The sequence below is a fragment of the Scomber japonicus genome, chromosome 6, assembly GCF_027409825.1.
Source record: "Scomber japonicus isolate fScoJap1 chromosome 6, fScoJap1.pri, whole genome shotgun sequence".
In the NCBI taxonomy this organism is placed as follows: domain Eukaryota; kingdom Metazoa; phylum Chordata; class Actinopteri; order Scombriformes; family Scombridae; genus Scomber; species Scomber japonicus.
The window spans coordinates 25107040-25121501 of NC_070583.1; the positions used below are offsets into that span (position 1 = coordinate 25107040).

The following is a 14462-nucleotide window of genomic DNA, read 5'->3' on the forward strand; positions in this document are numbered from 1 at the left end:
CAGTCATTTAGTTACATTTTTATGTCATCCCTTTTTTATTTACTGGGAGTATTGTTGAATCATGTACACACCACCCATTAGGGCAGTAGATGAAATAGGGGCAGGGCCTAAAATGAATTTCATTTCAGACTGATTTTGTATTGAGGCAGAATTAATGTGTGCTCATTTAATAAACGTAACTAAAACCATGGCCATATAGCAAAATAATGAAACCATGGCTTTTTCCCAAACCAACCCAGTCTCACATTAAATTATTATATGGTTATGTTGGTTCACAGCACGAAAAATATTAGTTTCACAATAAGGCTCTAAAATTGTGAGATGCTTACATTTTTTGGCCTATTCTTTTCTACTTGCAATTATTTATTTATTTTAAACCAGAGGGGAAAACAATTCATGTCACCTTTAACTTTGCATTGCATGAAAGTGCCTCCTTGTCACGTGTGTGCTAGAAAACAACACAGAAATGCCTAAAAGCTGCTGTATAGTGGGATGCACTTCTGACAAAATAAAGAGCCCAGAACTAAGTTTTATAAGTTGTCAAACCAAAAAACTGAGACTTTAAAATGACAAAATTGGATAACATTACAGTATTGTGTGGAAGACTCAGACCCAACTGTGCTGCACAGAGAGCCTGCAGCGAAAAAACCTCTGTAAAAATGACATATATCTGATCAAACTACTAGTCACAGAGGTGGAAATAAAAACATTTGTGTGTGTTTCCTCCACAGTGTTTACAAACTATAGTTGCCATATTAGTGGTGAAAAGTGTGATGCCAACTTGTTATGTAGTGGGGTTTGCTTGTACTATCTTTGCAGACATGATGTAAGCCCTTGTATTCATGTATTGCATCTTAGTGACCATATAATGGCCTGATGGTTTGCCAGAACTTCCTTGAAACCGACACAAAGTCCTTCTCCATGGCCCCCCAGAACTCCTCCCACACCCGGGTTTTTGCTTCAGAGACTACTTTAGCTGCTGCTTTTTTGGCCTGATGATTCCTCTCTGTCTCGGGAGACCCCTGAGCCATTCAGGCCCTAAATGTCTCCTTCTTCAGCTGACAGCCTCCTCCACTGCAGGTGTCTGTCCACCAGTGGGTTCTCAGGTTGACCTCCTGGCCACAACTTTGGGCGGCTGCCTCCACAACTGAGGTCCAGAACATGGTCCATTTGGATTCCATGTCCCTAACCTCCCATTGGAGGCAGGAGAAATTTGTCTGGATTCCAAGAAGGCTGGATACTCTGAACTGATGTTAAGTGCATATGCACAGACAGCAGCCAGAGTCTTTCTCCCAGCAAGTCACAAGAAGGCAACCGTCTCATTCTACATGGAGAACTCCAACACTGCTTCACTCAGTTGGGAACTTGTGAGTGTCCCCACACCTACCCAGCACCTGTCACCCTTGGCAACTCTGGAAAAGAAGAGAGTCCAGCCCCTCTCCAGGAGTTTGGTTGCTGTGCATACAGGTCAGCCCAACTATATGTACTTGGTAAGGCTCCACGTCCCGCACTAGGTCCAGCTTCTTCGCCAACAGCGAGGTAACGTTCCATGTCCCTAGAACTCATTTATGATGCCCGAGATCAGTACGTCCAGGCCCACGCCCGTGCCTAATGTCCAATGGACATTGCACTTGACCCCATACTTTATCCCTGCAGGTGGTGGGCCCACAGGACGGTGGCTGTTGTTTCTTCGGACTGTACCTGACTAGCCCACATAGGTCAAGGCTTGGCCACCAGAAACTCACCAGCGCATCCGCTCCCATGCAATATTTTAGGATTGCTTCTGTATTACAATGTGTTTTGATAACATTTCTAGTGAGAAATGTGTATTTTAATTTTATAGACTTTAATCATTGAATGTATATGATGTTGTCTGTTGTTGCTATGGTGGTTGCTATAGACACTGCTATTGCTGACAACATGTAGCCTGGATGTTTGAATAATTGTCTTTGCATTGTGTGTTATCTGAGCTGTTATGTTATTTGTGTCATTTTTTTTTCACATTTTTAGAACCCTACAGACACCATTAGTCCAGTGGGTGGACTGGAGAACCTGCTGCCAGATAGTTACCCATTTTCCTCACCATTTCCTCAACATTTATCAACACAAAAAAGTTAAAAGTGTCCTTGATAGCTCAGCTATACAATGAGGCCATTGTTTTTTTTTAAATTATTTCAAATTCTATTCTAAGAAATAAAGTTTATTTGTGTCTTTGGGGGTTTTTTTGTCAGTTTTTGACAGTCAAAGGGGCTACATTACCAATGAGCCTCATTAAGTGTTAGTATGGAGATGAAGACACTCTGCTTTGCATTAGTTGCAAAACCTTTATGTGCTATTAAATCAGCTATTTATTTCAATTACTTTTTTTTCAAATGTCCTCCTGTCCTTGGAAATTTGTACTTCGTAGTTGAACTTGCCAAGCCCTCAACACAGTGGACACCTCAGTGTACCTACTGTGACAACATCAACTCAAAGCACCAAATACACCTCGTTGACAGAGAGTGAATTATGTTATTCAGTCTGTAATAAAGTTATAATAAAAATCCAAATTGGAGTTAAATAAAATTAATTGAAATTTAATACCCCAATCTATTCATTTTAATACATTTATCTATTGAAATTTGGCAACATCTATACACATGGAGCCCCAGAGACAGTGATGTTGTTCTATCTAATAAAAACATAAAGATTCACTTTGTGTTCAAAATTTATAATAAAGCAAGCTATGCTTTCGGGTGTGGGTCGGCTGAAACGTTCCTACCACAGTGACAATACTGCTTTAGCAACATAAACATGGCCATTTAAGTCTGAGTGAATTTGTTCAAGAAGACAAGGAGGCAATATAAAATGCTTTTATAAACCTTTCTTTATTTCTTTTAGTAATTTATGTATTTATGCGTTACACTTCATACATGCCTAGATTTAAAAAACAACAGTTCATTGTTTGTTTTATATGAGAGGAGGCAGATCACTACTGAATAATTTCAAAATACATATTGGTTTGAACTAATAAAGTTACATTAATCACTTGGTTGTGCCCCGACCCATGATTGCTTTCTTTGTGTTTCTCTCAGGTCTGAGCAGAATTATGTAACATTTGGGGCCAAACAGTGCCACCAAGAGACCAAAACTGGAAGCCAGGATGGCAAATACCTCCACTGCATCTGCATATTTGCCTGGGGAGTTGACATAAGCAGGGACAAAGGCCACCCACACAGCACAGAAGATCAGCATGCTGAAAGTGATGAGTTTGGCCTCATTGAAGTTATCTGGAAGATTCCTTGCCAAAAATGCTAACAAGAAGCTAAGGATAGCCAATAAGCCAATATAACCCAGCAACACTGCAAACCCAATAGTGGAGCCAACTACACATTCATAAACTATCTTGTCATTATGATATTGAGTGTTTTTATAAGGAGCTGGTGAAGATGTGACAAGCCACACAGTGCAGATTGCTGCCTGGATTGATGTAAGAACCAGAACTGTCCCTCTCTGCTGCATAGCACCAAACCACTTCAGACTGGCTCCACCTCCTGGTTTGGAGGCCTTAAAAACAGCCAGAACCACCATGGTTTTCACCAGGATACATGAGACACAAAGCACAAAGCTGATTCCAAATGCTGCATGTCTCAGCTGGCATGTCCATAGTCTGGGGCGACCGATGAACAGCAGTGAGCACAGAAAACATAGTTTGAGTGAGATTAAGAGCAGGAAACTCAGTTCTGAATTGTTGGCGCGTACCAGGGGTGTACTGCTATGATAAATGAAAATCCCCAGGACAACAGCACAGATAAATGTGCCCAGCAATGATGTGATGGTCAAGCAGATGCCCAGGGGCTCATGGTAGGAGAGGAACTCAATTTTCTTAGGAACACAGTGGTCTCGCTGGGGGTTGGACCAGAAGTCTTCTGGACAACTGGTGCACTCAGTAGAGTCTATGAAAATAGGGGAAGTGTTTAGATACATATTTGTAAAATAAAATATTTGTTAATGAACACCCACCTGTATTATTGCTGATCTTTCCCTCAGAACAAAGGATGCAGTCGAAACAGCACTCAGGTTGACCCTTTTTTCTGGCCATTCGAGTACCTGGAGGACAGCTTTCACTACACACTGATCGGGGTGGCTTTAAGAAGTAAAATAAATTTGTTAATCTACACTGCTATACACAAGTCAAATAGAAAACTGATCAACTGTCAAAAAAAGAAAATTATATAATTGACCTCTTTGGATTGAAAGTTCCAGAAGATTTTGTCCTCATCAATTGTGAGCTTTTCACTTGTAAATGCTGACTTCTTAACTGCACCCACAGTTTGAACTTTTGTTCTTCCATCAGGGAGCCACTGCCAGTTCATAATGTCATATATTGGTAAAGCATCACCATTCTCATCAAATGACACTTGATCACCAAATGGTGTGGTGAAGTTGACCTTTTGTAAATAATGTACAAGCTTCAAATAGAAAAAACAAACAAAAACAAAAAACAGGTATGGAGATAAAGAGTCCAACAGACTCATGAACATAGTTTATGAGTCTATAGTGTATACAGTAGTTCTGAGTTTATAGTTAGTATAGATACTAACTATATTGGAACACCCTGAAATCCGTGGAAGAATATCATTAAATTAATGGTTGTGTACAAATGTCATAATTACATATTGTATTTTTTTCCCTAATATTATATCCCACAAAAAACATTCACTTCCTGAAGGTGAAGCAACTCTTTTAAAGCACAAACAGATCAATTGTAACTTGATATCACACCTGCCACAGCTCCAGTCCTTGCAAAGTTGCACAGCTGCGCCCACTGAAAGGTCCTCTGCCTGGTACACACTGCAGCATGTCATCAAGGGCATACGCCAGAGCATACACAGCCTTGTAAACATTGTACTCAGGCCTGAGGTTAGACACATCCATCAACTCAGTCTCCACATTTTCTAGGTCCTCCTCTCCTGTACATAGTGCTCTCCCACCATCCATCCAACCTGATGAAGATGGTGCAAATCTGCACTGAAATGTGTGTTCCCAAAACTGATTTACCTAAAATATGTTCAAAACTATGTGTTATACACAGGGATAATATGCTATTCTTAAAAACACCACATTAGAGGGTTAAACACTCACCAAGTTATTTTCATAACTGTTGTTGTAATGTAGGTCTGGACGTGTTGTTAATAAGAAATCTTTGAGGCCTAGTATTTCTCCTCGACGGATGGCAATGCCCAGTGTGCCACCCAGATACGGCATGAGGTCTGGGGTCTGGAGCACAGCAGCTGCTGTCCAGGCTTCACTGGCAATCCACTGATGGCCTGTCACATTCTGTTTCACCACCTGTGCGATGCATTAAACTAAAAATATAGGTTTACAGTGCAATGCCACTAAGGTATTGTCTAGTCTTCTGAATTTTACATAGTTGTTTACTTTTTTACTCATTAATACATAGAATATTGTATATTACCGGTATACACTATTGTGAGAATAAAGATGTATTACTGTAGTTAATTAGATTTGTCTGATTCAGTGATCTTACTCAAACACCATATAAACAGCACTTTTAACACATGTATGACATATTCAACTTTGAAAACCATTTACAGTATTAGTTATTTTATTATTCACATTATTCAACTTAAAATTTAAATAAAAGATTTCTGAAATTAAGTTTTTAGTATCTATTTAGTTGATAATTCACATAATGCTTTGTCAAAAAAGAGTTGTGTTTTGAATTAAACCACAAACCTCTTCCATGAGGCCAATCATGTGACTCTCATGTGCAAATACAATGACCACACGAGCTGTTGATTTCCTCATTATATCCACAATCCTGCGTAGCTCAGCTGGGTCATTACCCCAGGGCAAAACCTCCAAATAGGCCAGACAACCTCCACCAGACTGAGCCAGGTCAGCTTGGAATGATCGGGCAGCGTGGAGTCCATAATCATCATCACTGACGAGCAGACCTGCCCAAGTCCAGCCGAACCGTTTAAGAATCTGAATCATAGCCCGCACCTATTTGAAAAGAGAGTGGAGGGATTAGTGTGCAGGATGGTATATCATTTTAGTGAAAAAACAGTTAAACAGGTTCTAAAATGGACCATGTTTCATTAGTCCCTTTCAGTTTTGTTATCTGAGACCATCCCCGAGACAGATTATGACCCAAAGAATGTAGCTGGTAATATACAAGGAGACTAATTGTGCCATTGCAATACAGGCATGCAAACCGGAGATGACATGTATTATCCATTTTCATTTTTCTGACAGATACTCACCTGGAAAGCATCACTTGGGATTGTCCTAAAGAAGGATGGAAACTTTTGCCGGTCACTCAGGCAGGAACATGTGGCAAAATAACTCACCTGTGAAAGACACAGACTGCACATCCTTAAAAAATAATCAAAGCCTTCGCACGTTCTTTAAACTATTTTAAAGTTGATTATTCTATGATTAAATTTGAAATTAAATTTGAAATTCAAAAATATCCAAAATAATTATTATATGTGAGAGGTAAAATGTAAAACTTACCATAGGCACTCTGTACAAACCTAAGACAGTGGAGATGGCAATAGTACGTGTAGAGGAAGAATCGCCCACAATCCCTAGAACTGGAGGGGCTCCTACACAGCTCTCTTGTAATATAAATTCTTCCTCTTGACCATTGATTAATGACAGTGCTGCACGGAATCCAACTCCTAGATTGACGCAGTTATCATACAGACTGTATCCCAGGGTCACATTAGGCAGCAGGTTGGAGTTTCTGTTAATCTCATTAATAGCAAAAGCCATGGTCTGGGCCTGCCTGAATCCTAGAACATCAAAACTAACAAACATAATCTTGTATTATATCATAAAAAACACTATATGAGACAGTAACTATACAGAGATGTACTTATATATTGCAAAAGTAAATATTTAGCCAACAAGTAACCCAGTGAAATAGCAATAATTACAAATATGTAATTTGTTAAAAAGAGGATAAAAACTGATTTTAATTATTTTAGACTTAATTTCCTCTAGTTCTGCTTCTTGCTGCTTTTCTGACAAACTCACCCATGGCAGCTAGTCTCTTGTGGCTCTGAGGTAAAAGACAGGTCAGGAAAGACAGAAAAGAAGTGGACTTGAAACAGTCCACCCAGAACCACATCTCCAGCTTTGTGCATCCCATTGAGATGAAACTGTCCCTGTAACTGACAGGCGGAGGAATGAAGAGGGGGAGACATAGCAGCGAAAACATATGCAAACAATAACATGAAAAACATGAGCAAGATCAAATCTAAAAATGCCCACATTACTTTCCTCCTGTTAACCTTTTTTCTGATGCCAGTTATGTAGTTTGATTTCAAAGTCACCCCTTTTTATCGACCTGTAGTATAGTTTAAATTTGCACGCACCACCCATAAGGGTAGGAGAAGAAGTGAGGGCAGGGCCTAAGATGCAATTTATTTCAGATTTATTTTGTATTGAGGCAGAATCAATGTGTAGTCATTTCATAATATTTTACCAAAGCCATGTCAGCAACTGTACCACCAATATTAAATTGCAGACAACAGCAATGTTTGAAAGTTGCAGGACAGTCAACTTATTGTATGGCTATATAGTTTGTTTAATGTCACATGAAGTAGACTTATCCATATGTGTATTAAATTAATTTGATCGCATCACTTCCCAATAAAATACATATTTACTTGCCACTTTGCAAACATCTGAGCAGATAGTATATCAGAACAGTCAATGTGCAGTGAGGATAACCATGTATATGTGTGGGGACAGAAGCAGACCAACTTAAGTTTAAACATTTCTTAAGTCAGCTCTTAGTGTTTTGAATTCACTATTGTGCAGAGTTTACTAAAATGTCCACTAGAGGGTAGCAGCAGACTTTTTGATATTTGACATTTGATAGGTTATGTTGTCTTCCCATTCATTTTTCACATCTCCTCTGCATCGGTTTTATTAAGGGTTATTACTTCTGACTGGTATTAAGCATATAGTAACTAACAGATATCAGATATGTTAAGTTGTGTACAAACATGATGGCACCCTGCTGGGTCTCTTGTTTGTCCAATGGGCTATCTATTTGTGATTGTCATGATAATATACATGCATACACCCTCACACATAAGTAAAAAAAAATAAAATACAATGTGATAACTGTGTGATTACAGACTGAGCCCTCTGAAGTGGAATTTTTGTTTTATCTCACCATTTTTATGCTGATTAGATTCACATATATAGCCTACTTTTATGTATGTAAACTAACTTACTTATTGTGCCCCACCTGCAAAGCAGAAACAAATACTACAACTATGGCTTTGTCTAAAACCCATGGGTTAATTAAAATGTACTTTTAGATATGATAAATAAGTTGCATCGTGAGTGAAGTTGCATCCTCTAAACTACTGCTTAAATATATAGGTTTGAGAAGCAGGTGGTCGAGTGGTTAGAACGCATGCCAGGTATACAGCCCCCCCTGGTTCGAATCCCGGCCGGAGGTCCTTTGCTGGATGTCACACCCCCCCTCTCTCTCCCATGCTTCCTGTCTGTCTACTATTGAATAAAAGTGTGTATGCCGAAAAAAAACTTCAAAAGCATAATTTCTTCTATTACTCAGTGTTTCAAGTGGCTGGGAGAGGAGAAGACTTCAGTCACCTCCAACACCACCTCAATGGAGGTGCCACAGCACTTGCCTAAGCTAAGCACTGAGCTCATCTATGAGGGTTAGCGTGATGTATGGAGAAAAAACACACATCCCGCCTGACAGTCTGCGGAGCTACATTGTGTTTGATAATCCCTGGATTAAAAAATCAAACCACCTGTCATAGTTTACAATGTGTGGTGAAGCCTGCAATATGTGAAAAACGGTGGCGGAGACTGTCACGGATCCTTTCACTGCAGTGATGTACTGCTGCATGTTCAGTGATTCGTCAACTGAATGCACCACACAATGTACTGCTGAAAACTATATTTCAAACTTTCTCAAATTATGGGTTAACGGTTCTTAAAGCATTTGGGATGAGAAATAGGCAATGCACTAACAGAATCTTTATCCATATTTGATCAACGCTGCCTTATTTTACAGTTAGATCTGAGTTTTGTGAGCAGGTTGTTCAATCCCCTCCCCCTTAGTCTGAGATGTTGGTGCAGTAGTGTGACATCTAGTGGCTGAATGCCATGTATTACAACTTTATTTTCAATGACTAAAGCATATTGTGCTTATCCACAATGTCATTCCCCTAGGGCCAAGTGTAGTGTTTTTGTTTTTTTATTTTTTTACAATGTAGATGTATTTCCGATTGTGCAACCACTGGAAATGTATGAGGTGATGTTGCTGCTGTTCCCACTGTTGGCCGTTGCAGCTTCTTCAATGAGTAGGCTACAATGGTAAATGGGTTAGGGACAATCACTTTGGTCACTGAAGGTTGGGAAGTTGTATGTAGAAGCTAAGCCCATGTCAAGTGTACAGTAGCGCAAATATGTAACATTTCTGTGTTCATGATTGGTAGTGGGAGTGCATTTACAGACAAATAGTTTACACAGCTCAAAATGTTTTTCATCTTGCAAACCCAGGGGAATAAGTAAGAGTAAATGATTAGAAAAAAAACAGCAAGACTCACCTTTTTAACCTTTCTTTATTGTGTCTAATTTCTCCTGGTGAAGACCACTGCTAAATGCAAAATATAGAGTATATCAAATTGATTGATCTATCTTGTGCTGGGAGTGCTAACTGTATCACTTGGTGATGGCTCGACCCATGATTGCTTTCTTTGTGTTTCTTTCGGGTCTCAGCAAGATGATGTAACATTTTGGTCCAAACAGTGCTACCAAGAGACCAAAACTGGAGGCCAGGATGGCAAATACCTCCACAGCATCTGCATATTTGCCTGGGGAGTTGACATAAGCAGGGACAAAGGCCACCCACACAGCACAGAAGATCAGCATGCTGAAAGTGATGAATTTGGCCTCATTGAAGTTGTCTGGAAGATTCCTTGCCAGAAATGCTAGCAGGAAGCTGAGGATAGCCAATAAGCCAATATAACCCAGCAACACTGCAAACCCAATAGTGGACCCAACTACACACTCATACACTATTTTGTCATTGTGATATTGAGTATTTTTATGAGGAGCTGGTGAAGATGTGACAAGCCACGTAGTACAGATTGCTGCCTGGATTGATGTAAGAACCAGAACTGTCCCTCTCTGCTGCATAGCACCAAACCACTTCAGACTGGCTCCACCTCCTGGTTTGGAGGCCTTAAAAACAGCCAGAACCACCATGGTTTTCACCAGGATACATGAAACACAAAGCACAAAGCTGATACCAAATGCTGCATGTCTCAGCTGGCATGTCCATAGTCTGGGGCGACCAATGAACAGCAGTGAGCACAGAAAACATAGTTTGAGTGAGATTAAGAGCAGGAAACTCAGTTCTGAATTGTTGGCGCGTACCAGGGGTGTACTGCTATGATAAATGAAAATGCCCAGGACAACAGCACAGATAAATGTGCCCAGCAATGATGTGATGGTCAAGCAGATGCCCAGGGGCTCATGGTAGGAGAGGAACTCAATTTTCTTAGGAACACAGTGGTCTCGCTGGGGGTTGGACCAGAAGTCTTCTGGACAACTGGTGCACTCTGTAGAGTCTATGAAAATAGGGGAAGTGTTTAGATACATATTTGTAAAATAAAATATTTGTTAATGAACACCCACCTGTATTATTGCTGATCTTTCCCTCAGAACAAAGGATGCAGTCGAAACAGCACTCAGGTTGACCCTTTTTTCTGGCAATTCGAGTACCTAGAGGACAGCTCTCACTACACACTGATCGGGGTGGCTTTAAGAAGTAAAATAAATATTTGTTAATCTACACTGCTATACACAAGTCAAATAGAAAACTGATCAACTGTCAAAAAAAGAAAATGATATAATTGACCTCTTTGGATTGAAAGTTCCAGAAGATTTTGTCCTCATCAATTGTGAGCTTTTCACTTGTAAATGCTGACTTCTTAACTGCACCCACAGTTTGAACTTTTGTTCTTCCATCAGGGAGCCACTGCCAGTTCATAATGTCATATATTGGTAAAGCATCACCATTCTCATCAAATGACACTTGATCACCAAATGGTGTGGTGAAGTTGACCTTTCGTAAATAATGTACAAGCTTCAAATAGAAAAAACAAACAAAAACAAAACACAGGTATGGAGATAAAGAGTCCAACAGACTCATGAACATAGTTTATGAGTCTATAGTGTATAGTTATGAGTTTATAGTTAGTATAGATACTAACTATTTTGGAACACCCTGAAATCCGTGGAAGAATATCATTAAATTAATGGTTGAGTACAAATGTCATAATTACATAATGTATTGTTTCCCTAATATTATATCCCACAAAAAACATTCACTTGCTGAAGGTAAAGTAACTATTTTAAAGCATAAACAGATCAATTGTAACTTGATATCACACCTGCCACAGCTCCAGTCCTTGCAAAGTTGCACAGCTGCGCCCACTGAAAGGTCCTCTGCCTGGTACACACTGCAACATGTCATCAAGGGCATACGCCAGAGCATACACAGCCTTGTACACATTGTACTCCGGCCTGAGGTTAGACACATCCATTAACTCAGTCTCCACATTCTCTAGGTCCTCCTCTCCTGTGCATAGTGCTCCCCCACCATCCATCCAACCTGATGAAGATGGTGCAAATCTGCACTGAAATGTGTGTTCCCAAAATTGATTTACCTAAAACATGTTCAAAACTATGTGTTATACACAGGGATAATATGTTATTCTTAAAAACACCACATTATAGGGTTAAACACTCACCAAGTTATTTTCATAACTGTTGTTGTAATGTAGGTCTGGACGTGTTGTTAATAAGAAATCTTTGAGGCCTAGTATTTCTCCTCGACGGATGGCAATGCCCAGTGTGCCACCCAGATACGGCATGAGGTCGGGGGTCTGGAGCACAGCAGCTGCTGTCCAGGCTTCACTGGCAATCCACTGATGGCCTGTCACATTCTGTTTCACCACCTGTGCGATGCATTAAACTAAAAATATAGGTTTACAGTGCAATGCCACTAAGGTATTGTCTAGTCTTCTGAATTTTCCATAGTTTGTTTACTTTTTTACTCATTAATACATAGAATATTGTATATTATATACTATTGTGAGAATAAAGATGTATTACTGTAGTTAATTAGATTTGTCTGATTCAGTGATCTTACTCAAACACCATATAAACAGCACTTTTAACAACTTTGAATACCATTTACTGTATTAGTTCTTTTATTATTGACATTATTCAACTAATTTAAAAAAAAAGATTTCTGAAATTAAGTTTTAAGTATCTATTTAGTTGATAATTCACATAATGATTTGTCAAAAAAGAGTTGTGTTTTGAATTAAACCACAAACCTCTTCCATGAGGCCAATCATGTGACTCTGATGCGCAAATACAATGACCACACGAGCTGTTGATTTCCTCATTATATCCACAATCCTGCGTAGCTCAACTGGGTCATTACCCCAGGGCAAAACCTCCAAATAGGCCAGACAACCTCCACCAGACTGAGCCAGGTCAGCTTGGAATGATCGGGCAGCATGGAGTCCATAATCATCATCACTGACGAGCAGACCTGCCCAAGTCCAGCCGAACCGTTTAAGAATCTGAATCATAGCCTGCACCTATTTGAAAAGAGAGTGGAGGGATTAGTGTGCAGGGGGGTTTAACATTTTAGTGAAAAAACAGTTAAACAGGTTCTAAAACTGGACCATGTTTCATTAGTCCCTAATGAGAGACCATCCCCGAGACAGATTATGACCTAAAGAATGTAGCTGGTAATATACAAGGAGAATAATTGTGCCATTGCAATACAGGCATGCAAACTGGAGATGACATGTATTATCCATTTTCATTTTTCTGACAGATACTCACCTGGAAAGCATCACTTGGGATTGTCCTAAAGAAGGATGGAAACTTTTGCCGGTCACTCAGGCAGGAACATGTGGCAAAATAACTCACCTGTGAAAGACACAGACTGCACATCCTAAAAAATAATCAAAGCCTTTGCACGTTCTTTAAACTATTTTAAAGTTGATTATTCTATGTTTAAATTTGAAATTCAAAAATATCCAAAATAATTATTATATGTGAGAGGTAAAGTGTAAAACTTACCATAGGCACTCTGTACAAACCTAATACAGTGGAGATGGCAATAGTACGTGTAGAGGAAGAATCGCCCACAATCCCTAGAACTGGAGGGGCTCCTACACAGCTCTCTTGTAATATAAATTCTTCCTCTTGACCATTGATTAATGACAGTGCTGCACGGAATCCAACTCCTAGATTGACGCAGTTATCATACAGACTGTATCCCAGGGTCACATTAGGCAGCAGGTTGGAGTTTTTGTTAATCTCATTAATAGCAAAAGCCATGGTCTGGGCCTGCCTGAACCCTAGAACATCAAAACTAACAAACATAATCTTGTATTATATCATAAAAAACACTATATGAGACAGTAACTATACAGAGATGTACTTATATATTGCAAAAGTAAATATTTAGCCAACAAGTAACCCAGTTAAATAGCAACAATTACAAATAAGTAATTTGTTAAAAAGAGGATAAAAACTGATTTTAATTATTTTAGACTTAATTTCCTCTAGTTCTGCTTCTTGCTGCTTTTCTGACAAACTCACCCATGGCAGCTAGTCTCTTGTGGCTCTGAGGTAAAAGACAGGTCAGGAAAGACAGAAAAGAAGTGGACTTGAAACAGTCCACCCAGAACCACATCTCCAGCTTTGTGCATCCCATTGAGATGAAACTGTCCCTGTAACTGACAGGCGGAGGAATGAAGAGGGGGAGACATAGCAGCGAAAACATATGCAAACAATAACATGAAAAACATGAGCAAGATCAAATCTAAAAATGCCCACATTACTTTCCTCCTGTTAACCTTTTTTCTGATGCCAGTTATGTAGTTTGATTTCAAAGTCACCCCTTTTTATCGACCTGTAGTATAGTTTAAATTTGCACGCACCACCCATAAGGGTAGGAGAAGAAGTGAGGGCAGGGCCTAAGATGCAATTTATTTCAGATTTATTTTGTATTGAGGCAGAATCAATGTGTAGTCATTTCATAATATTTTACCAAAGCCATGTCAGCAACTGTACCACCAATATTAAATTGCAGACAACAGCAATGTTTGAAAGTTGCAGGACAGTCAACTTATTGTATGGCTATATAGTTTGTTTAATGTCACATGAAGTAGACTTATCCATATGTGTATTAAATTAATTTGATCGCATCACTTCCCAATAAAATACATATTTACTTGCCACTTTGCAAACATCTGAGCAGATAGTATATCAGAACAGTCAATGTGCAGTGAGGATAACCATGTATATGTGTGGGGACAGAAGCAGACCAACTTAAGTTTAAACATTTCTTAAGTCAGCTCTTAGTG

At 39.4% G+C, this 14462-nt stretch overlaps 2 protein-coding genes across 2 annotated transcripts; both read right to left on the reverse strand.

Annotated features, from left to right (window-relative positions):
• Positions 1-3024: 3024 nt before the first annotated feature.
• LOC128360238 (extracellular calcium-sensing receptor-like) lies at positions 3025-7199 on the reverse strand. The gene is made up of 9 exons (XM_053320628.1): positions 7048-7199; positions 6523-6817; positions 6270-6356; positions 5740-6009; positions 5125-5331; positions 4765-5040; positions 4224-4451; positions 4003-4126; positions 3025-3935 (listed from the first exon to the last, which is right to left on the reverse strand). Exons 1-9 carry the CDS (start codon positions 7155-7157, stop codon positions 3025-3027), a joined length of 2508 nt encoding a protein of 835 aa, XP_053176603.1. The 5' UTR covers positions 7158-7199.
• A 2524-nt stretch (positions 7200-9723) lies between these two features.
• On the reverse strand, positions 9724-13847 carry LOC128360425 (extracellular calcium-sensing receptor-like). The gene is made up of 9 exons (XM_053320857.1): positions 13696-13847; positions 13171-13465; positions 12931-13017; positions 12411-12680; positions 11820-12026; positions 11460-11735; positions 10925-11152; positions 10702-10825; positions 9724-10634 (listed from the first exon to the last, which is right to left on the reverse strand). The coding sequence occupies exons 1-9, from the start codon at positions 13803-13805 to the stop codon at positions 9724-9726; spliced, it is 2508 nt and encodes an 835-aa protein (XP_053176832.1). The 5' UTR covers positions 13806-13847.
• Between the last annotated feature and the right edge of the window lie 615 nt (positions 13848-14462).